Source organism: Gadus macrocephalus, chromosome 12 (genome assembly GCF_031168955.1).
Source record: "Gadus macrocephalus chromosome 12, ASM3116895v1".
NCBI classification, from domain to species: domain Eukaryota; kingdom Metazoa; phylum Chordata; class Actinopteri; order Gadiformes; family Gadidae; genus Gadus; species Gadus macrocephalus.
The window spans coordinates 24,298,499-24,322,359 of record NC_082393.1 but is presented as its reverse complement, the minus strand read 5'-3'; the positions used below and the strand labels follow the sequence as shown (position 1 = coordinate 24,322,359).

Below are 23,861 nucleotides of genomic sequence, written 5' to 3'. Positions count from 1 at the left end.
TCTCTTTAACGAGCAATGCGGCCAGCACATGGAAAGTCTTTTAACAGTTCAGATCAAGGCCACCATATATGTACCGGCCGTGAAATACTTGTGCAAAAAATGAACAATAACACTACAAATCAAACTTGATAGAGGGGTTAAAATTAGTTTTTATTATTACTTGATAGAGCGGTGAGAGAAAAAAAAAAAAAAGAATCCAAACGTATATTTTTCATGTACACCTCATTTCCCCGAAGAAGCGCCTTGGAGCGGGGATCCCTGGAGGAGACGGAATGATGACGTAACCGGCCTCAGCAGCGACACCCAGCGGTGCACGGAGGGCCTGCAGCCGGTCCACACATTTAACGCCAACTCTCCAGTCGTTCGCGTTACATTCAACAGTTCGAATCCTTTTGCTACATCCGGCCCTTGTCTGCCATACACAGACAGTTTGAAATATCCCCGGCCGATTTAAATCAATCCAACTGTGGAAATGAGGAGTCCCAAACGTCCCAGATGTTCCTAAACACCTGTTTGGGGTTCTACCGATGAACAAATGACAATGTCGTCTACTAAACACTGAGACCTTAGCTTTCAACACAGGGCTTCTTGGTGAGCGATGGCCTTGAAAAGAAAAACAGAAAACCTATGAATTAACAAAGTCGTAAATCCTCAATGATGGCATTGTTCAATCCTTACAAAAGAATCGAGACCGATACATGGGTCTATACACAAAGAAACAAAAAAACATCTCTAAAGATTGGGGTTATACTTAACAAAAACACTGCATGTGTGTAAAAAGGGATGAACACATTGGTTAAGGGTATACAAGGTTTACCTATAAATTAAACCTGTGAAAGAAGGTTGCCTAACTCGCGCGTCAGCAGTCTTTACAAGAATGCACCGATCGGGGCGGACCTCATGTGACGGCTGCTTTAATTTCTCGACCATTGTGCACACCGCCCGCAAAAAAAAAGAGACAGAGAAAACAAACAATTTAAAACTAATAATTTAAGTATCCATTACAACCCGAGACCCCAAACATAGCCATTTTGTAATCGTCCAATCGTATGTACCTTACAAAGGCAGCCATCGCAAAATGAAAAGGTTATAGCCTCGTAGACTGTCCGGAGGCTGAGCGCATCGCCGCTTTTTGTTATGGGCATATTGGATTCCCCCCCCCCCCCCCCCCCCCACACTAGCTTATCCTGAGCCACTGAATCCTTAGAAAACACATTGCATCGCACATCACAATTGTAAAGAACCAATTATATCAGACAAATCATGGACGACACCTCAAAGCAGACAAAAAAAGAAAACATATCCATGGTGCGTTTTGTTTTTAAATGGTTACATTCTGAAATGGGACCAGCTTCTTCTAAACCAATGACAGGGTGTGCAGGACAGAAGATGCGCATGTTTTAAAATGGGAGACCCATTCGAACCGATGCCTAAACGCAAACCTCTGCTAACGGGACCCTATAAATAAACCGGGAAAAGTTGTCTAAAGAGGAAAAAGAATCCGCCACAAACTACAACTAAAAGCAAAACCACGTCATGAACCATGACATCGTTCACAGCCCCATGGCTTAGCAGGAACGTATATTTTTACATCCAAAGAGGGTTCAGGAACACCCAACCCCCTGGGAGAAGATTCTCCATTTGGACTCCAGTAGTTCTTTGGACGTTTTTTTTCTTCTCTTATTTCCTTTCTACAATATCCAAGAAGTCCCCGAAACTTTCAGTCTGCATTTTGATTTTGTTTAAATATTAGACAGCGAGACATTTATCTGTTTTAATGGTCTTCATCTTAGAAACAAGTCATTAAAAGTCGGCTAAAACACAGAACCCAGCAGATGTAAAACCACCTCAACAGTAACCTTAACCAGGAGCCCTCGAAGAGGCCAGTTCCACGCGTCAGGGAGCACGACATCTCAAACACAGTATAGGACTTACAGGACACGTTTCATATTCAGCCATACAAAATTATCCCGACACACTGCCCAAACGCTCTGCTATACACACGCACACAAAGTGGAGAGGCAATCTGTGTGGAGATAAACGTTATTTTTTTTGTTTTGTCTTTTCTTTTTTTAAGTCTTTAGTATTCGTTTTTGCAAAGCTAAAGCAGTTATTATTTCCTGGATGGTCCACAAGCTACCCTCCCCACCATAGAACCACAGTTAATGGACCATAGCCGAGTAATGCTCACTTCTGGCCATTACTCCTGATTCCCCCGGTATTACACAAGGTTTTATTTCCACAACTATGTAGTCAGAATGGATTTAAGAGCAGCCATCTTACTCCAGAAGCTTTGTTCCCTGCCAGACATGTTGGAATAAAAGTATTGATTATGGGCTTTTTTTCAACCACGAGTGGCAGTGAATAATGTTTTGCGAGGTCGGTGGACAGCTACTTAACTCAGCCCATATAGCTATTAAAAAAAAAAAGGATTTCAGAAACACCTGGGAACCGTCCAAATAATGGAGATGGGTAAAAATCCCAACAAGATGGAACTTCAGAGGCGAGTCCAGCAACCGCAGGCTCCTAGTGTCCTACTTCACCTGGAGAGGAATGGGGTCAGAGCTAAGGCTAATCTTTGACGGTGCAAGATGGCGGCCATCTCCCAGCTAGAATGGAGGTCAGCGAGGATGCGACGGCTCCCTCTCGTTGCAAACTTGAGGTTCAACCGACGACAGAGGGAGAGACGACAGACACATCTGAGGTCGTACACGTCCCGTCCCCGGCACTCCTGAATATTCACAATCCATAGGACGTAGAGACAGACAGACGGCAGCAGAAAGAGCGAGGGAAATATATATTTTTTTCTATTCACTTTTTTTTTTTCTGTACTTCCTAAATATGGGTCAAAACGTAGGTCCTCCCCCCGGCATGGTCCGTAGTTATGTTGATAATTAGGAGGGTGAAATTATTTCAATGGGGTCATAGTTATTGCAGAGGTTCATGGTGCAGCATTATTTCCATGTGTTGGCTGTCTGGGAGATGGGGCGTGATGGGATCATGTCCAGCAGATACTCCCGTTGGCGCTCCACGGCGGAGCTGGTCTTGTGGGCGGCGAGGCTGGGGTTCACGTACGTCATGGGGACACCTGTCGGGGACAGGGTGCATCAGTGAACCCGTCGCAAACACCCGTTGTTCCATTCTCCAGGACACACATTTACTCCCCAGTTATACCATGCCAGAACAGCAACATTTTGAGATGTGGCACAATAAACATCTGTCCTCTAATGCCGCTTTTCCACCGCACATGTAGCTCGACACGACTCGACACGACACGGTAGCAGCACGGGTCCTTTTCCACCGCAAATAGTACCTCCTGGACGTGGGCGCGGTCAGCTGCGCGAAAGGGCCGTGACGTATTTTTGTACTCGACGCAAACAACACCTACGCAACCGACGCATGGACAGAACCCACATAACAACAATGGAGGACATCGATGCGATGGTATTCGTGTTCGTAGTATTAACTGGCATGTTGAAGAAGTTGAAGAAGTGGAATATGTTGGCTGCGGCGCTGCTATGGCTGTTACCAGCATGGTTGCCATGTCGCTCTCGTGACTTCGTCACACTCTCTGGCCAATCAGTGGCCGGCCGTCTGCCGACGTCACCTTTTAGCATCGGCTCAGCTCGCTTGGAACCTAGAGCAAGGCGGTACTAGAAAAAGCAGCCACTTCAGGTACCAGATACCATGTTTTCGCGGTGGAAACGCAAAAAATGCGAGCTGAGTCGAGTCGAGTCGAGCTGGTACCATGCAGTGGAAAAGCGGCATAAGAGTCCCGACAAACGTGCATCATTGTGTTCCGCTCGCCAAATCATCCAATGATAAAGACGGCGATACTGAAGAGCTAAGACAACGGTGAAGGAGTTGTCAAAAGCACAGAGGTGTATCTAAATGGAGAGAGCATTCATTGTATGTTGTACGTCCTGGCACTTAAAGACAGTACTTATAATTGTGTAGCATCTTATCCCAGCTATCTTTGCTGTATACGGGGAATGGGTTAACCCAACAATTATTAGTGCTTGCTATGAACATCCCGACTGTACCGACAGCCATATATTGTCGTTTCTCTTTCTTCTACTAAATGTACTTGATGTTAAGACGCTTTGGATCAAAATCTTCCAAATGCCCTGAAGGTAAACGTAATGTATATGAGACTGAGGACGGGGACGGGCGTCTACCTGTGTTGCCGCCGCTCTGCTTCCTCCAGGCGGCCATGTGGACCTGGTTGCTGCCCCCGCTGCCGGTGGCCCCACCCTTTGGCCCCTGCTGCAGCGGCCTCGCCGCGGGATGCTTGACCGGCCGGTTGCCCATGGCGGCCGCCGCCGCCGCCGCCGCGTTCTGCAGCTGGGCGGAGGAGTAGGAGTGGGCCACGCCCCGCGAGCTCACTGGAGACTGGATGCTACGGGACATCTGACCGACCGTCTGGGAGGGCGGCACAAACACAAGGTCCAATAAAGTCTTACAGCATCAGTATGCAAAGGCCTACGCATTGTAAAACAGTCGGAGTTGTACCAACGACGACTGTTTGCACTTAAAGGCAGTTGGTCGTTTTATCACCATGAATAACAGGTTTGTAAGTTAACACGTAACTACAGGGAAACTTTAGGGACGGATATCACACACACACTACAGATAATCAACTGACCCAATTTCTTTCACGACACACACACACACACACGCGCACACACAAACACAAAAACATTGTTGCAATGGGTTTTCATTCATTTACAAAGGGCAACTAGAACAGGTTCCCCTTAAACCTTGTAGGGTTGTCGCTAGACTCGGGCTTACCTTGATGGCGGAGTGGTGGCGAGCCATGGACTGCCCCCTGTGCTGCTGCTGCTGCTGCTGATGATGCTGCTGCTGATGTTGATGCTGTTGATGCTGCTGGTGCTGCTGGTGCTGCTGCTGCATGGCAGCCCTGACCTGCTTGAACTGCTGGGACACCAGGATCTGCTGCTCGCTCTTGGACAGCGACGGAGAGGTGGTCTTGGAGACCGAGGAGGACGAGGAGGAGGCGGCGGAGGAGGCGGCCTGCTGCAGGATGCGCTGCTCTATCTCCTGCTCCTGCTGGAGGGCCTTGACGAAGGCCGCCTTCAGCCGGTTGGTGTGCTCCGCCTTCAGGGCCTTCTTCTGATTGGACGACATGCACTGGTCGCAGAGGACGGTGCCGGCCTTCTCCTGGCGCCAGCGGGAGGTGAAGTCCGTCTTGCACTGGAGACAGGTGTGCGGCTCCTTGGGGAGAGAGTTGGCCATCGCCGCGGCCGGGCCTAAGCTACCTGTTATGGGTCAGGGTCAGGAGGAGAGAGAGGTCAGACGAGGGGTTTCACATTCTATCAGGGACGGAACGCTGATAACTCTGAGCACCCACATAAATAGAGGTGTTCCGATAACATTACTTCCTTCCCGATACGATACACATTCCTGAACTTGAGTATCGGCCGGTACCGAGCATTTAGCATTGTAAGTACTGATAGCACTTTTCTTATTGAAGGCTTCTCTTACGATAACAGCAATGCGTCAGTTCACTTACTGTCGACAAAAACTAGTTTGTCGACAAAAAATTGTTTGTTGACGGGAGAGGAACTAGATAATTTACAGAACTATTTTCAGAACGAGATAATTTACATTTATTTATTTATAATCTATGATTATAATACATTTGTATTCTTGTGTTCAAGCGTCCATATTTTTCTGACTTGGTAGCTCGAACGCATTTAGGTCGGAGATGATACCCGATACTACCTTTTAGGCAGTATCGGAGATACTTTTATAGTTTTTTTCGGAAAAACTCTACAAATAAAGAAACTAATACTTTACAAAGTGGAGCAGCTTACCCCTGCCGTGCATCTCTAGCAGTTTCTGCACCACCTCTTCCAGACCCAACAGGTAGATGAACTCGTTGTTGGCGGCCGACGGTAGGAAGTTGAACTCGGGGGCTGGTGGTTTGGGCGGAGGGATCTCCAGCAGGGTCTTCTCCAGCTGTTTGCGCAGCGCCAGTTTGGCAGCGGCCTGCCGGGCGGCTGGAGACTCGCTGGGGTTGGAGTTGGAGTTGACGTTGGAGCCCTTCATATGGGTTGGAGAGGCCTGGGGACAAGAGGCGGACAGGCTCTTCATTCATCACCGAGGGGAGTTATGGATTATTTTAGTCACGTATTTGTTGCTTAGTGTCCTGAGGATCCCATTTTTCTGTTATTTTATTCCTTGCATTTTATTGCTCTTCATTTTGTTTGTAGTATTTTTTAGCGGTTCAATAAATAAAACACTAAAAAAAAGTGAGGGCGTTACAACAGAGCTTGCATAAAAAAAAAGCAGCAGCAGTAAATATGAGAAAGTAAGTGACTATATAATACAATTTAGGAGATGCAATGTAAGCAGGCATACACAAAATGAACATTAGGTACAAGTCAGCAGAGCTAAGCGGCTCGTCTCTCCGAAACATCCCTCACCGATATCAGCGTAAACATGACTTCATTGCCCAGCTACGGTACGAGCGGCGCTACGGCGGCTCACGGAGGCCGTCCTACCTGGGGAATGTTGACCATGACGTTGTTGTTGGCCACGCTGGCCACCCGGAGGAGCCCCTGCTGGATGATCCTCTGGCCCTGCACCTGCACGTTGGGCACCGACGCCCGGGGCGCCAGGAGCAGGGGCGGGGGCCCCGAGCCGCTGTGCTGCTGCTGCTGCTGCCGGAGGCTGGCGATCTGCTGCGGGGTCACGGCGATGGGCTGAGGGGGGGGGGGGGGGGAGAACGTCAGTGGAGGAACGGTTGAACAACGGCTGAACAACAGAATCAATCATCTGCTCAAGATGCTTCAAGTGGATTACGGTTTGGTGTTTGGTTTGTGGATGATTACCGAGGTCCGGACGCCTACCTGTGCTCCTCTCAGCAGCGGTGGCATGACGATCTGGGAGTTGGGTTTGGAGGGGACGTGCTGCGTCCCGCCCCGCACCAGTGGAGGAGGGATCACGGTACCTGAGCTACGGCCCGTCACCTGTAAGCACACAGGCCGTGACCGTGTGGCGTGGGACCAGCTCAGCGGTGTTGTTCTGAGATTGGCCGCTCACGATAATGACGTTATCAACCTAACGTAGGATATATGCACACGACTTCCGTAGCCTACCATGACATTGCCGTTGTGTTAACATGCATGTCCGATCACATAAAAAGATCCCTTTACACTGACCAAATTGTTCCCTGCCGTTATTTGCCCGCAAATGCTAAAACAATCACGGCGCTGACTGGGATGGTACACATAGGACACAGTTGCTGTTTTGATTTGAAGATTTATACATTTGAATCGCATCAGGTCGATCAGTTTAACCAACGATCATCAGGCATCTTTGTCTATGCATGATGTCGTCTCCGTGGCTCAGCCTCTGGTCGTGCGTGTGCGTGCGTGTGTACCTTCTGTACGGTGCTCTCCTTCTGGATCTGGCTCTGTCGCAGCTTCTTCAGCAGGACCAGCTTGGCCTCCTGGAGTCGCAGCTCTTCCTTGAGCTGCTTGATGATGCGCTCCCTCTCCTCGGGGCTGCTCTTCTGGACACGAAGAGGACAAAACACACTTCAGAGGCCGACCCGATGCTGTTGGACTGGGTAGGCCTCCATCGCTGCTGCTCAACACACTCAAATCCTAACAAATCTCTGCGACAGATTCAAGCATGGTTATGGAAACCTTTTAAATTACAGCGTTTTAATCTAAACATATATAGATAATATATAATATATACTAATATATAATATATAAAAAGGAAAGCCTTTGCTATAAATTGGTTTCACATAAAGCAGAGGGAATTAACTGCGAGCCACGATCCATATCAGGTTAGAGATACTTCAGTAGTTTAAACTAAAATAGGGATGTGGGAAAAATGACAAGTCTAGGTTTACCACATTTAGTGCAAACATACATTATCAAAACGATAATCACTGGGGGAATAACGCCCTGTGAGAGTCAGGCTGGATAACAGAACCGTGTCGGTGACTGAAACCTAATGATGGCTCGTCTTGTGCACAATCGATTTCCGATCCCGTGTTTAGGGCCTATATATTGGCTGAAAACGGCTCAGTGGCAGATCCGTCGTTAAATCCCTAATAACTGTTTGGGGTTAGGGGTTGTCAATTGACATCCTAAAAGACTGAAGAGTTACCATGAGTTTATCCGTGTCCGTCTTGGTGAAGCAGTGGCCGTTCATCACGGGGCTGGCCGGCTCGTTGTCCGACAGCACGATGACGTCGTCCGGGGACGGGGGCTGCCTCTCCTTCTTGACCTCACTACGGGGAAGAGCGAAGGAAAGGTGAGCAGATGGCCACTTCGAAAACACAGCCCTGCATTCTGGGGTGAACTTGGAATCGGCGCAGTTTGGAACGCAGTTTGGAACTAATGCCAGTAGAGGGCATTAAAGGGTTATGGTTTCAGCTGCGCTGCAGTAGGGCAATGCTAACCAGGAACACAAGGAGGTTAGATCCGAGAAATCAATAGCCCTGTAATGGCGGAAGGGGGAGGGAGCAAAGGGACAAGCTGGCTGTACCCCCTTATCTATATCGATTAGCACGGAAAAAATACGTGCCACTCCCTCCTTTTGACACAAGATAGCGGACATTGAGTCATAAAGTACATGGGTCATCTCTGATTGACTGCATGTACAAACATCAGCCACGTTAATCTGTTTAATTGTCGATTTGTGAAACAAAGAAAACATGTTCCTTCCCTTCCCCCAACAGGAAACATGAGGCACAATGTTACAAAACAAAAATAACAGGAATTTGAATTACAATCAATGTTAAAGTTTGCTCTATACAGTCTGTCAAACTATATGTGCAGGCACTCCAGCACTCCTTTAGGGAGGGTCTAAATAGCCGATCCAATGAGTGGGGTGTCATCAAGTTGATGCACGATTCCAACCAATCCGGGCCATCAGTAGATGTTTTCCTGCCTCATTTTACCCAGGGTATATTGGATTGCAATATGAGAAATTGGCAATTCAGTTAAGTATATTGGATTGTGTCGCCTGAATCTATGCACAAAAGCACGGACCATATCTTATTCCTCATCGCTCTTTTGAACGGACGGTGCAGGGAGACAGGTTCAAAATAAAAACAACTTTTCCCCATCTATCTTGGTGTTCCAAGGGTTTAGTCGTCTAATTTAGCGTCTTCACACTGCAACCCAAGTGTGTGTACACAGCCATTGCCTCACCTTGACCTTGGCACACAGATATGGTAGTATCAGTTATTTAAGGCAACCATAAGCTTGTCAGGAGCAGTTATGATAGTATAATATTACTATACAACGACAAACACTTTCATTTTCACCAGGAAATCACGAGGAACGAAGTGACAAGCCCCAAGCCCTGGTTGCCAGACAACTTCCCCGTCCCCCTAGAGACCCCAACGGCAAAGACAAGGTACTTCAGTTCACGTTCTCCTTCTGGTACATGAACAACAACTTTGAAGGGTCGTCTTTACTAGTGCCATCCACACAGCCATGACTTTGAAGAGTGAACCCGACGCCTATGGATCTACAAACTGTTTACTCAAACGCCGGATGGGGATGGTGTTATGAGCAGAGCGGACATAACATAAAAATTAGAAATGCCCATTACGTGCACTGCCACACTGTCCTCATATTTCCTGACATTGTTCCACAACATCATGCTTCATCACAGACATCCTGTACAGCCAGCCCAAGAACAGTGGCTCCTTCCTTCTAGGGAATATGGAGAGCGAGGAATAATCTTGAGAATCAAAGGTAAACGAAAGTCTCCATGTTGCCCATGTAGGCATTTTGGATCCTGGATTAGCAGTATTGTATGATTTGAAATGGCACTGAATACTCTCCACTCCACCTTATAAACACCTTTTTGCTTTCTCGGCCGATACCTAGCGTAGTTTCCTCTATTGATACACGGATCTGCATCAGTCACCCACATGGGTTCCGTTCATCAGTCCGATCATTCAACATCATGTGTTGATATGGTTATCGGACGTTGACGATTTAAAAGACTGACATCTACCATCTTGCTGATGCGTCTTGCGGTGTGCTATCAGACATGTCCTCTCGGCCTCAGCAGTGACTGTAGACTTGTTTGGTTTCATAAACTCCTTAATAGGACGTTATTGTGATGAAATACATTTTATGGTAGGCTATAGACAGCTGTGGGGCAACACCATTAGCTCCTGTTGTCCTCTGTGGTAATGTCAGTCAATATGATGAATATATTCATCTGTGGTAATGACAGAATACAGTGGCTCGTTCACTTTACCAACAGACTTCAGAGGACATTTTGTGTTCGTACACAGTGTGAAATCCTAAATATAAAATAATTGTATGGAAGTTAAACCGGTCGACATGTTTCACATCGACTCATGCCAAGAATGCGGTCCCACATATCCTTGAGGGGTAGTTTGAGTCTTTGAGAGTGACGTCATCGCGATTAAATATCTAACAAAGAAATGTTGATCAGGTTCCACAGTTGTGATCGCTGAAATTGCTTTAGGGCGTTGATCCCACAACTGCTGTGTGAAGATTTCACTTGGGTTATTTGCGTCAAGTGTTAACACACACGGACAGCACCATGATCGAAGAATAGCTCTTCCAATTTAACCAGCAGGGTACTTGTAAAGGCATAAGGATGGTGGATTGGAGAAATGAATGGTCATTGGAACAAGATGAGGTTGTGGCCAGAAAACAGGCCGACATTGGTGGTCAATGTAACGGCTGCGAAAGGTGTGGTAGCAATTTGAAGCACATTACGTTCATATAATTTCCAACCCCAGTGGAATAAACGGACTGCAGCTATCGGCATCATTTATGTTGATTCTGCTGAGATTGTCCACGTCTTTGTGAGTGAGAGGGTTCCAGGTCGGGCTGGAGGCCCGAGTCAGACCACCATCCAGACAGGGCCTCAGACCTGCCCTTGTTCTCAGGCGAGGCCTAGTCAGAGCCTCATCCTGGGCCTCGGCTCCTCCCCTCTCCCCCGGCTGCCGACACCACAGCCAGGGAGCTTAGCGGAGCCGAGGTCCGCTGAAGATCCCGGAGCGCGCGACAGTGTGGGGGAGGGGTATGGATGGCTAGGAGCCAACCTATTGTGCACACCCTCACTCATTACTTTATACCGCCACCTCGCCTCGTTCACTCAAGGCACCAAATTATTCATGCACGTTTCATCTTTGACATTCAGTCTTTATACATTCCATACACTTCGCTCCTCACCTTACGAGACATATTTCAAAAAAACGCCAAGGCGGGTTTGCAACATTTAAAACAAAACACAACAAGGATTCTGCGATAACCTTTGACAGACCAATAGACAGTTGCCTCAGAAAGTTAAAAAGAACCTCAATAACCATTAGTCTGATTGCTATCACATGGCGTCTGCACACTGTTGATTAAATGATCCTTGCATCATTTCAGTCCTATAAGCTTCAATTTGTTCATCGTTTGATACGAAACACATACTACAAATTGTAGCAATACTAAATGGACTCCTGTTTTGTTTTTTTTTAGGTACAAATGCCTACATTTTCCAAATGCCTTTCTTTCCCCAAGTGTGGTTTGAGATCACCACAGGTCATTGGAAGACAAGCAATACATCCAAGATATTTTCTTAAATACACTTTCATCTTTAAGACCAACTAATCTGGTAGTTTCAGCTTCATTAAAAAGGTTCATGAAAGACTTTGGGTAAATATTTAAAATGCATGCGGAGGATTAAACTAGGTGAACTTGTGATCAATCAAATATCAAACCAACTGACACTCATTTCAGTCACCTCCTTTGGTGCCTTTTACTGCAATCCTCCATGTGTATTAATCACCCTACTAAAACATCACATGACATCAGGCATTTCTGTCTGGTCATGTGGCACACCCACCATCAATGCAGGCCCCTCCTTTCTCCAACTGCTCCTTCCCATGTGGAAACCATAGCAACAGCCGGTTAGAACCAGTTTGTGACACATAGCCTTCATTTTGTGTGAAGAGCAGAGTTCAGGTGGTGCTTAGGGATAAAATGGACACCAGATCCGAGGAACCTTAAAGTTCTTCACGACGAGGTGTCCACCAGGAAGTAGACGTTGACTTCTTGAGTGACTCATATGCGTGACGAGGTGAAAACCACCTTTACTTAATTTGCGTCCATGCTCACGGCACTGGGAGAGAACCGCTCAGCAGTCCATTTCTAGTCCTGGCACCCAGAACCTCCTGCCTTCACCTCCATCCCAAACTCTGACCAACCCAGAACGCAAACCATAGTTTAGGTCCAGACAGAGTGTTCACGGGCTGATACAAGCAACAACATTTGTATTAATCAGGACTCCAAAAAAGCCTTCATTGTTTGCGATCATAATTCAACGGGACATTTAACATCAAAACTTTTTGACTGCTACCCTCCAAATTGTTAACAATCACAATGCAATACATTGGCTTCCTTTGTTCAGTTCTACTGATTCAGAGATAATTAATTCATTCTGAGGAAGTAATTTCTTGCTAAAGAAAGCAAAAGTACAAACCAACCAGACCTCAAGTACCACGTAAATCAGACGTTTGTTTTTCAGTTTCTCATAATTTTACTCATGTTGGATGGCTTTCATGAAACAACAGAGTAAATGTGCCAAAGACAAGCAGGAAACATTTCCAGCCTTAAAACAAAAGCTTCACAGCATACAAAACATAAATGAATCAAACGTTGCACTGCCATCAAACTCAGATTTACCTTTTCGCCGTGCTCATGTCCACCGGCTCGTCTCCGGTCTGGACCTCCACCTTGATGGTGGCCTTCACCTCCCCCGTCTTCAGGAGGCTGGCGGGCACCTCTGGGATGGGGTCAGGCGTCCCCTCCGAGGCAGCGTCCTCCTCGGGGTCCTCTACGTCCGAGAGGCCGACGGCGGCGGCCGGGTCCCCCGTCTCCAGCTTCAGCCGCTTGCTCTCCCCGTCCTCCGGGGAGCCGGCGGGGCCCGGTGGGTCACGCTCCAGCGCCCGCTTCTGGCTACGCGTCAGACGCGCGGCCTCCTCCGACATGGCTGCTCCCTCCCTGCGAGGACAACGTTTTAGGGTTAGGGAGCTGAGAAAACCACGTTTAACTGAATGTAGTCCAGGGTACCCCAACCATTAGAGTTGGGCCTAAAAAAAAAAAAAGTTTGGTTCCTGTTGGTTGTCAGTTGAGGTCATGGGTAGGTAGGGAATTTATTTTATTTTTTTATTTTATTTTTTTCCAGCGGCAGCGAATGATAGGTAGGTTGTTTTCATTTAAAAACGAGAAAATTCGCTCATCCTTGTACAGAATGAAGAGGTGCTGTACCAAAACGTGATTATAGTTTGCATAAAAAAAAAAAAAAAGCTCAAAATAATTTGGGTCGCACATAAATTGACAGGGTCGGTCGGAAACCGGAACCAAACAAAAAAATTTTTTAGGCCTTGTTACCAGTATCGGATTTTTCCACCGATACTGCCTAAAATGCAGTATCGCCGAGACAGCGGCGACAACCCTGACTCCGGACTAGATACCGACACACACAAGCTCTGTGTACTACCCTAAAACTGCCTAACTTTGATTTTTTGGGGGGGGTTGAATGATTTGGCAAGATGCAAGATAGCGCATCATGCGTGTGCATTTTATGGTGCTAGATCTCCTCAAGTTGATTACCATCTAGTGGTCCGTTTTAGCGTCTCACTGCTGTGATGGGGCTGCTTATAAACGAATCGACCAAAATAACGCGCTACTTTTGCTGTGTGGTCAAAACAAGAGGCCAAGTTTGCAGTGCAATGTCAGGTACTATATACAACAAAGCTAGAATGTCTCGCAGCAACAACGCTCAGGTCACCTCCATATTACAGCTCCACGGTCAGCATGCTACCGCAGAGGGATGTTGTAAATTTGACTTTCCAGCCAACTTGAGAATTCATGCAAAGCCCCACCACAGAGCCATCGGCAGGTTATCCAGATAACAATATGATTTATTATTGAAAAATAAAACATTTGAAAGTCTGAACTTCTAAATAAATATGACCAACAACTGCTGGGAATTGTGTGACTACATACATAGAAATACAAACAGTCTGAAGGAGGTGACTCACTATTCCAAACACTCAATGATTATTATCTTAATATTAATGTCACTGCCAAATTCTGCCTTAAATCCCAGTATTGACATTAAAGCTTGAGAAGGCAACTTGAAGAAACCAGCCAGACTAAAATACATTTAGAATATATCCAACTGAAAAAGAAACCCTTCTGGCCCTCCCTCCAAAAATACTCCCCGAAAACACAAAGCTAGCTCGCTTGCTTTAGCAATAGTTCTTCCCAGCCATGAGCAAGTCTCCAGCCACAAGCATGAAGTGCGTGCAGGTTGACAAGTAGACAGACCGATAGGCCTTCCAATCAAAGAGGCTTATTACAGGCCTGCAACCGCCACAAAAAAAAATCAAAGCATCGTATTTGTGGATTATTTAACCCTTACTCGGACGAGATCAGAATAAACCGCTGATCATACGGAGCCCCACACGTCAACATGTGCCATAACGTCACACTGAGCAGCCCATACCTCCCTTCAAGACGATCATCAAATCAACCCCTGCCCCCTGACCCCTACCCCAAAATGACCCCGGTTCTGCTCCTCCATGTTGTTTCTGTATTTGTCCCGCACGTGTAGTGAACGTTAAGCAGGGTCAGAATGACAAAAAATAAAATAGTAACAATCGTCATATCACACAACCCTATATCACAACCATACATTAACAGCAGTCCACTTTCAGAAACGGATGTATAGACTAGTTTGGCCACCTAAACTCCCTGAAAAACGGTATAAGACAATATATGAAGTAAAAGTATTGCATTATATGTACACAACCTGCTTATGGAATGGGTGCATGCAAAAGCATATTTCTTATATAGCTGAAAGGCCCACAGCTGTGCTGACTCCAGAGCTTTTTGGTCTGCAGTGACATCATCACAGCTCCAAGTGATATTCCAAAGAGTCCATGGTCTTATTGGTCTACACAAAGCACTTCCCCCGAAACCGGTTTAAACTGGTCTGTGGTGGAGAAAAGGATGGAGCTGGTTTAACCCCTGGAGAGACACATTGGCAGAGGGAATGGAGATGGAGACAGAGAGGCCAAAACATCAAATGTATTACAAGAAACATCCTTTCAATATGAAAGTCACAACATATTGACAACCCTATATATTCATAACCGCCAGCGCAAAAACACCCATAATCTTCCCAGGCGTGCACCCATGCAAGCTTGCTGATCGCCGGAGCGCCGAGTGAGTGTGGGGCCTCAGAGACAGCCAGACGCTGTACACAACAAGGACAGACGTGCCTCGTCGTCCCATCCCCAGACACAAAAGGCCATCTATCTGCATGGGGTGACAGCTTCCACAGTGGTGCTGCAGTCAACTACCCACAGCGCTCCTAGAAATTAGTTTACTGGGTGTGACTGTGGGGGAGTCGCCGAGAAACATATTGACTGACAGTGAAGTGAAGTGTCGGGGAAGTCTTGCTCTTCATGTCACTTGACTTGTGCTGCTTTCACCATTAATTCTCTGTTGATGCCATCAATAATAGTCTCCTTAATGGGCTCTTGGCTTATTGTAGCCGTCACTCTGTATGCCATTGCCAGCATGTATTTTGCAGTCCCTGGGCGAGATACTGTTGTGATCCCAGAAGAGATGGATGGCAAACTGGTGTATGCCCCACTGCCAAGCAACAGAAAGGAAGACATCAAATAAAATGCCTGTGTGTGCGTGAATGTGTGTTTCTCCTGTGCATATGCTCCTGGATGAATGGGACTTGTGACTGGCCTAAATCATTACATCATCTTCAGCCAAAGCCCTCTGAAGTACCACAACTGTGAGCTCATTTTGTGATCAGCGGCAAGGTCTTCGCACAAATGACCAAAGACATGTACTGTGATGAATGATATGAGCATCAACCCACCATGCTTACCATTATATGAGAGAGATCTGATAATGGAACCCTACTTTTTAATTTTTTTAATCAAAAACAACAAAATAAACCTTAATTTTGTCCTTTTTGCTGCCATTACATATACATAGAATCATGAGACAAGAAAGAGAAAATAAATTAAGCTTTAATATATTGTGCACACAGCCTTTCATGTTGGTTACAAAAGTTAGACAGAGAGGACAAGCCGAAATGACCCAGCTCAAATATGAAAAGGTGGCCCAGTCTCATACGACAGTCCTGGGGGGTTTATTCCATGAAAAAAGCAATACGCTTCAAAGAAAGACAAAGTGTTTCAGACGGACAATAACGAACAACTCCCACAACATGGGCAGGCAGTCAGTCAACCAAGAACGGTTCCTGAATCCATCAGTGCAAGTGGCAATCTACTTCAGGTCTGTCCATCAAGCCTGTGAAAGACCTAATGAGAATAGGTCTAGCCAGGCAAGACAGCAGCTCCACCAGGGGCATTGCCAGGGCTGGTAGAGGAGGCTGCAAGACGCTGTTGTAGATGGGTCTTACTTTGAACGATGAATTAAGAAAGAGTTACACTGGTTTACATCAAAAGGATACAACTTGCTCATACAGCCTTGATACTCAACTCTTCTTTAGGATAAGCCTTGCAGCAGTCACGTTGTGCTTCCCTTATTCATGCTAGGTTACACAGTCCAACGCAGAAGCATTCCTAGTGAGAAGGCAGCTCCATTTCCCAAAGAGCCGGGGGAGTTGACAAGTGTCGGGTTGACAGAAAAAGTGCCATGGAGAAAATGAATTAAACAAATTAACATGACAAGTCTGAAACTGAAACATCTTTGACACATGCTTCGGGATTCATTAGGACCAATTGCGCCCACACTTCTGGGATAATCAGATAACCCTGAAGTGATGAAACGGTTGAAGTACATGTTTCAAAGAACACTTAAAACTCAATAGGTCAGTCACAAAGAGTGTCCATTGGTTGTCCAAGGGCTTGCACTCCGTATGCACTAAAGAGAAACGGCCACAGAGCACATCGGTCTCGAGTTTTACATAAACAGCTTTTAATATGGCACGGATAAAATAGCAGAAGGGTGGCATTACTGATCTGCGATTGTTCCGTCAAAAGTCTAATATGTGGAAACAAAACCTCCTTATATTCCTTTAGAGTATTAAGGCCTGAGGGCAGACACCATGTTCGCTAAAAGAACAGAGTATTCTTTGTCTAGTCAAATGTGTGCAACAATCTACTCCTAATGTACCTTTAGAAAAAGGCCCTGTCCTATTTCTATGATCACGTTCAGAACAGACTCATTTCTTTCTGCCCTGACACAGCCTAAAAGAAAACCTGCAAATCAAAACACTTGTATTCTGTGGCAGCACAGGTTCACATAATTACACTGCTTAAATAAAAACATTGCTTTCCACTCACTGAAATGGAAAGCGGCCCCCATGTATGACAACATTGACTTGCCTGAAAGCAGCCGGGATTCCCTCGACCTGAATTTGACTCAAATCGTATTCGGTGTAGTGACGGGCGGATCAGTGGCAATGCCTCCTCTCTTCAGATAGCGTGTTAGCCTCTCATCTGCTGCATTGTAATGATCTCCCCACTGGGACTGGATTCAGCCAGCCAACACATTAACAGCCATCTGAAAACATACTCTGGCTTTTCAACACCATCCTTTGGCCTTGTCGGACGAAGAAACAACAATTACACTGACCAATAAAGAGCAAGACATTATAGCCCAATAAAATAAAAACGGTGTGAGCGTCAAGAATAAAAATGTCTTCAATATCAAGCCATGTCATTATTAAAAAGGTTTTGTTATAATGCTTTCCTTGAAATAAGGGTCAATTCCCTGTGTGTTTATTCAAATTCAAATGCTGCGACACAAAAGTATATGGATCCAGGGCTACAATACATTGAGGGAAAGGGAAGAGAACTAAATATCATTATCCATGTTTACCAAACCACGGGTGGGGGAGGGGAATCAGCTGAGATGCCATGGTTGGCTGGGGGGAGGGGGTGGGTGGGGGTCATTACACAGTACCGGCTGGAAAACACTCTTCCTTGTCCTCTCTTCGTTAGACTCCTTTCCTCCTTCCCTCTACTCCTCCTACCTTCTCATTAGCCATCATAATATTCTGTTCCTTCCTCTTTCTCTCCGTCTCGCTCCTCCTCCCCCACCACTTGCTTTTGCGTTCTACTGCCGTCGTCTAGGCCGGCGAAGGGAGTGTGCCCCTACTGGTGGTGTCCTGAATGCCAAGGGTTAAGCCCCTGCCATTTTAACGCCAATGACAGATCAGACCATTAGGGTGTTACCTAACAAAATGGAAGCTTTTAACCCTGACTCTGCCAGACGACCTGGATGACTGCGTGGAACGGTGTCAGTGTGAAAGCAACATGCGCAGGAAGTGAGTGTGCCTCGTGCACATGAACACACTGGAATGCATACACACGCACAGACTCTTTTTTTTTTTTTAAAGCATCGGAGGCCAACAGATTTCCCTGCCTGACACTAGTGTCCAGAGGTCCTCTTACCAATAGACGACTGGGTTTTAATTTTGCTTCTATAGCAGCCGCCTTGACAAGGCAGATAATACATCAGCACAGCCATGAATTTGTGAAACCAATAGCATATCTTGCAGAGTGCAATCACCATACAATAGTATTCTGGAGACGCTGGAATGTATGTGTGAACTGGATAAGCGTGAGATTATCCAAACTACTTTGCATCAAATGCAATAGCCAGCTATAAAGGTCCTAGATGTGGTGTAGTCCTGTTAAGCAAGCGATCCCTAGTCTTCATCTCTTATCTCACTTCAAGCCATTTGATAGGCTTAAATACGAATGTTAACTTGGCATAATAAAAAGGAAAGTTAAACATTTGTGGCTACAATGGACCAGGATTATCGCTAATTTGGGGCCACACTGCTTCCAAACGCATCACAGAAATTGTTGTCTGAGCGCTGAACCACACATCGACTTGTGGGCGAGGACGACACACGCAGGCTGATATCAGATTTCAATTCTTGGAAATGTATGGTAGCAGGAAATGACCAGTGAGGAGCGAGAAATGGAGGGCACAAAGGAGCACAGTAACACACCAGCCAACAAAGAACCGTTCTGCAGAAGTACTCGTTGTGGAGTGGCTTCAGACGCCTGAATAATCTGGGGAGCTCTGCAGAGGCACGGCTTGGGCTTTGCTATAATGATTACGATCACGCATTATGTATGGATTCACTTGCGGTACAATATAAACCTTTGGTACAGCACAATGTGAATACTCGAGTATACTTTGAGTTTTACTTTCATGAAGTTCAAGATGGATTAGGCACGGCAATTTTAACAAGGTCATGGCATGATGAACCCCACTGGTTTAACTAGAACCAATAATTTGCATTACCACTAGGCATACATAAGGGCATGTGTTAAACAGATGTGCTGAAACTAGGGCTGTCGAGTTCTGGACGGTTGGTCGACATGCACGATATGCACTTGTTTGACCAAATTCTCATTGGTTGGACAATCATTGGTGTTAAAAACGCTTCTTAATACCTTATTTCTGGGATCGGAGAGACATATGCAGACAGTTTTATTTTTGAGCAATCTGTATTGTTAGAATATCAAAAAAATTATAATTCAAAGTTGTGTAGTTTCCGTTATAATAAAAATAACTTTGACCTCGCCCAAAAGGATGACTTATTACTTACTGAAGATACACTCTTCTACAGCATTTCAAATAAGTTGTTGGGTGTGACAGCATTTGCTTAACACCCGATGGGCTTAAGGTATGAAAGTATCAGCCTTGTCACCTTAGCACGCATCGCCCTTCACCATCCACTGGGACCCATTATATTAAAGACAAATCAAAGCCTAGTACGCGACGCTCCGTGGCTCGTCTGGCGTGACCCGCTGTACATTAAAGCCCTGCCATAAGCGAGTCCGACCATCAGTCGCTCTGAAACCCATGACTTCCGCAAAACAGCACTTGCACAAAAGTTAGGATACATGGTTGAGTAGTGCATTGTTGCAGATTAAGTTAATCTAGAGATAACGTGCAAATCTATCTATTTTCTTTTTTCATTGACCGTCACCCATCGATTGGCCATTTAATTCAGTCAACCAAGAATTTATTTGGTTGACTACAGCCCTAGCTGAAACCATTGCAATCCCTCTTGGATACATCCCTTGATGTTCTGATAAAGTTGTTACTGCTTGCCACAAGTAGTTGCCATGTCAGCCTAAGCCAGCTAACACACAAATGGAGGGTGGGGTTACATTGCACCCAACTTTAATAACAGCTACCTCTCAAATATAATAATCAACAAAGTGTAATTAGTATTTAGATTTGACTAGCCGCTAGATAACGGTTCAAATACATCACATTATCCCAGCTCAAACTGAAATAAACACATAATGTAAACTACAATACATACGATTATTTTCAACACAGACAAGCAGTAACATGGTTCAAAAACAAACTACCGGTACTCTGCAACCAGGTTAGCAACTCTACAAAGTACCATGTAGCTATACAACACTGATTGCCCACTTGGTTACATTTGAAGAACAAAACCTTATTAGCCTTTCTATACAATGTATAGATTAAGGAGGACGGCATGGTCAGCGTAATTTTATTTTATTATTACCAGCATTCCCAATTAAACTTCCAAAACAAGGTTTTACTCCTGCCGTGTACAGCAGATATATTGCTTATCTTGATGTCTATAGACTTCTATTGATGTCAAAAACTCATTACAACCAGTCACACAGCCATGCAGTTGCTTGGTCAGCACATTTCCCCCTTCTGTGCCTTACAATTAATCAGCCCACGAGAGTAACTGCTAAAACAACTACTTTGGTTGGAAAGGTAAAAACATAGACACGATACTATTAGAGTCGGCGTTGCCCTTTAAAGACACACATTTTTAAGTTTGTTTAGATAAATGTTGGAGCTCATGTTAGAAATGATTCAGTGTGATACACGGTATTATTGTGAACGGATTATACCTTAGCAGTAAGGCACTTCTTAAAAAAGGTCAACTCCATTCTCATAAGGACCATCAATAAAAAAAATCTACACAAAATGCAAATAGATGTTTTGCATTCGAAACAGTGGGCTGCAGCTCCAACTGAATTGGGAGCACATAGAAGAGTCCCAATGAAGTAGCCTACGACAGGGTAAACCAGACGATGGTTGAGGCAGTCAAATATTAAAGGATTCTTCTAGGAACTCAATGCAGCAAACGCAAATGTATTGCAGCCTAACAAACATTGAAAGACAAATACCGGTACCATCTACATCCTGAAAACCGCACCAGTAATGCAGGCTTCACAGTTTGAATTGTCCTCATTAGTAAATGAAACAGACAATGGTCTGAGGTTCAAGAAAAGTTTACATACATTAAGGGGAAGGGAGGGTCTGTGTAGATTAGGACGACTCATTTGGGACATTGAATGCTATGATCTGCCATCAGGCTGAAGGAGTTGAGTGTTTGCCGATGCGTGCCTGATGCTGTCACAACATTGTACGGTGCTAGATATTGCCATTTCAGCCTTTTCCAAAAGAAGAAAATTGACCCAAATCAATGCAAGTTTTCCACAGTTACTGCTGAGAAATGTCCATCCTTTTCATCCTTCAAAAGCACATCTATTGTGTTGAACCGGATCATACGACCACCAGGCATCTACAAAGCTGCACATGATTGACCAATTCAAATTGCACCCTTTCTTCATACCTCTCAAATCCAACCCATAACTACAACATTAAGTTTCAGGCGCCATAGAGACAGAGAGAGTAAATACAATATTGACAGGTTAATCTTCAGATATAACCATCTTATCTTAAAAACTAGGTAAGCATTGAAACATGATATAACCTGTATCAATTGCACTCTAAAAGCCATTTCAGGTTGTCTGCAAGAGGCACAGCATTAGCAACAACAATGTCTGTACCTAAATGTACTCTAACTTGAGAGCTTTTAGCCTGACAGAGGAAGGAATGTTAATGACAAAGGAGTCGTTGCAAACATAAAACCCGAGTATTGAAAAACAAAAATATATCGAATTTAGGTGTCCCTTCAAAAATTGTGAGAATGAATTGAACAACAAAGGTTTCTATCCCTTTGTGAAGATCACTGCTATTGAGCAGAAATAGCCCAGGGAAAAGGAGTACAAGCAGTAGTGAAACCAGTAATAGTCGAACCAAATCTACAGCGCAATCGCAAGTATTACTTTCCCTTAAAAACAGAAAATTTACATAAACGAAAGACAGGAACGAGGATGGACCAGGAAGTAGTAAACAAACGACGCTAAAAGTGGATCCGGCTAGTTTTCCGTGGACGTTACTTGTGCATCATCATATAAACGATGAAAACCAACACCACCTTCATGTCATTTATAATTTGACCATTCGGTGACATTCAGTGCGATGATGCCTAAGGTTGGGCGGTTGCCAGTTCATCCGTCACCGATACGCACCGATGCGGGCGACGACATTCACCATTACGTTAACTGTTACACCGCCATAAAAGGCTGTCGTGGTGGAGACTGACAAAGTTATGACAAATAAAGCTTCGCCCGTGTAGGGCATTAGAACAATATGATAATCTGCATTACACATGCAAAGCAAAAAACTCGATCTAAATACTACTACCACCTCATTAGGAATACGGCGATATACATTGACCCTTGAATCACACCTTCCTACTTGTATGAAAAGGAAGCGATCGTATGCTTGGCTTTCAGCGAACCCCCCAAATGTCGAGTCTTAAGAGCTAAAAGCTATTTAACGCTAGCCAAGGGGCGATTAATGCAGCCTGCTCACACATTGCAATACAAATGTGATGGTGTTGGGTGACATTTAAATCACTGAGAAATATGGATGTTTTTTATTGTTTTTTTTTTAAAAAACGACCCAATAGCGATGCATAACAATGAGATCTATTCAGGGGAGTGTAGTATTAACGAGCTAGCGGCTAGGTTAGCTTGTGTACGGCGGAGGCTAACTCCCTGGGTGCTGTGGTGCTGCTCGGCTAGCCAGCCGCTCACAACCGCACGAAAACAAACTTAAATGTGCACCAACAAAAAAAAAAAAAGTTATACTCTCGTTTCGTTCAGTTTATATATTTATAAATAATAAAGATGATTATTAACGAGGCAAGTCGCGTTAGGATTGTTACAAAAGTGACCGTGATCGCAATTCTTGGGTTTTTGACTTTTGAGACGGTTCGTTCTGTGCATTGTGTGCTCGATGGGCGTGTGTGTGCGCGCGCGTGCGTGTGTGTGTGCGTGTGAAACACTGTGTGTGCGTTAAACGAGCACATAGAGCGAAACACGAATCAAAACCTTGAACGTTAGCGGTTAGCAAAAGGACCAGCGGTGCTAAGCTATCTCATGTTAGCTGACCGAGCTAACGTCGACAAGAAAAAAAAACTTCGCCTTAATTGAATTTAAATTAGGCAAACTATTATTTTTTATGTTAATTGGGTATGATTACTTACGTGGTTTTAGAGGGGGTTGACGGCGTTGGCCCTAGTTTTCCGGTTGTTTGGGTTATAATTTAGCTATCAATACCCGTAATTCGATGAAAAAATCCCGGGGATCCCCTCTCTTGTGTCCGCTGCCACTCCGACTGCCAGATAATGAGCCACTAACTCACATGCGGCGTCATGCTGCGTTCAAAGAAAATCGGAACTGAGAAGTTTCGGACGTCCAAGCTCGGGAACGTAAACGATGCGTTCAAGTTCTATAGAAACTTGGAGCTTCCCCGTATTCAACTTAAAAACTTGCTTTGTTGCATGATTTGCACAATTCCAAACAACTATGCACGGAAAGGACGACTATTCAAAAAGGCCAAAATGAACTAAAAGCATTGGTTTATTTTTTTTTAAAACTGCTCAACTGTAATTCATCC

General features: G+C 45.1%; 1 protein-coding gene across 2 annotated transcripts; it reads right to left on the bottom strand.

The window, feature by feature from the left end:
- Positions 1–129: 129 nt before the first annotated feature.
- On the bottom strand, positions 130–23,636 carry gatad2ab (GATA zinc finger domain containing 2Ab). Of its 2 annotated transcripts, none has more exons than XM_060068137.1 (10): positions 23,449–23,636; positions 12,714–13,031; positions 8,149–8,272; positions 7,409–7,540; positions 6,876–6,995; positions 6,528–6,728; positions 5,838–6,087; positions 4,792–5,279; positions 4,179–4,422; positions 130–3,088 (listed from the first exon to the last, which is right to left on the bottom strand). In XM_060068137.1, the coding sequence occupies exons 2-10, from the start codon at positions 13,016–13,018 to the stop codon at positions 2,955–2,957; spliced, it is 1,998 nt and encodes a 665-aa protein (XP_059924120.1). In that variant the 5' UTR covers positions 13,019–13,031; positions 23,449–23,636; the 3' UTR covers positions 130–2,954. The 2 variants fall into 2 exon arrangements, with proteins under 2 accessions (XP_059924120.1, XP_059924121.1); XM_060068138.1 differs by having other exon boundaries at positions 7,409–7,537; positions 23,449–23,612.
- Positions 23,637–23,861: the final 225 nt, after the last annotated feature.

Coding starts and splice junctions, on each gene's coding strand:
- gatad2ab (XM_060068137.1), bottom strand. CDS start 13,018: ATGTCGGAGGAGGCCGCGCGTCTGACGCGTAGCCAGAAGCGGGCGCTG. Junction 8,273..12,713: donor GACATGAGCACGGCGAAAAG/GTAAATCTGAGT, acceptor TCTTCCCCGTAG/TGAGGTCAAGAAGGAGAGGC. Junction 3,089..4,178: donor GCAGAGCGGCGGCAACACAG/GTAGACGCCCGT, acceptor TGTCCCCGACAG/GTGTCCCCATGACGTACGTG.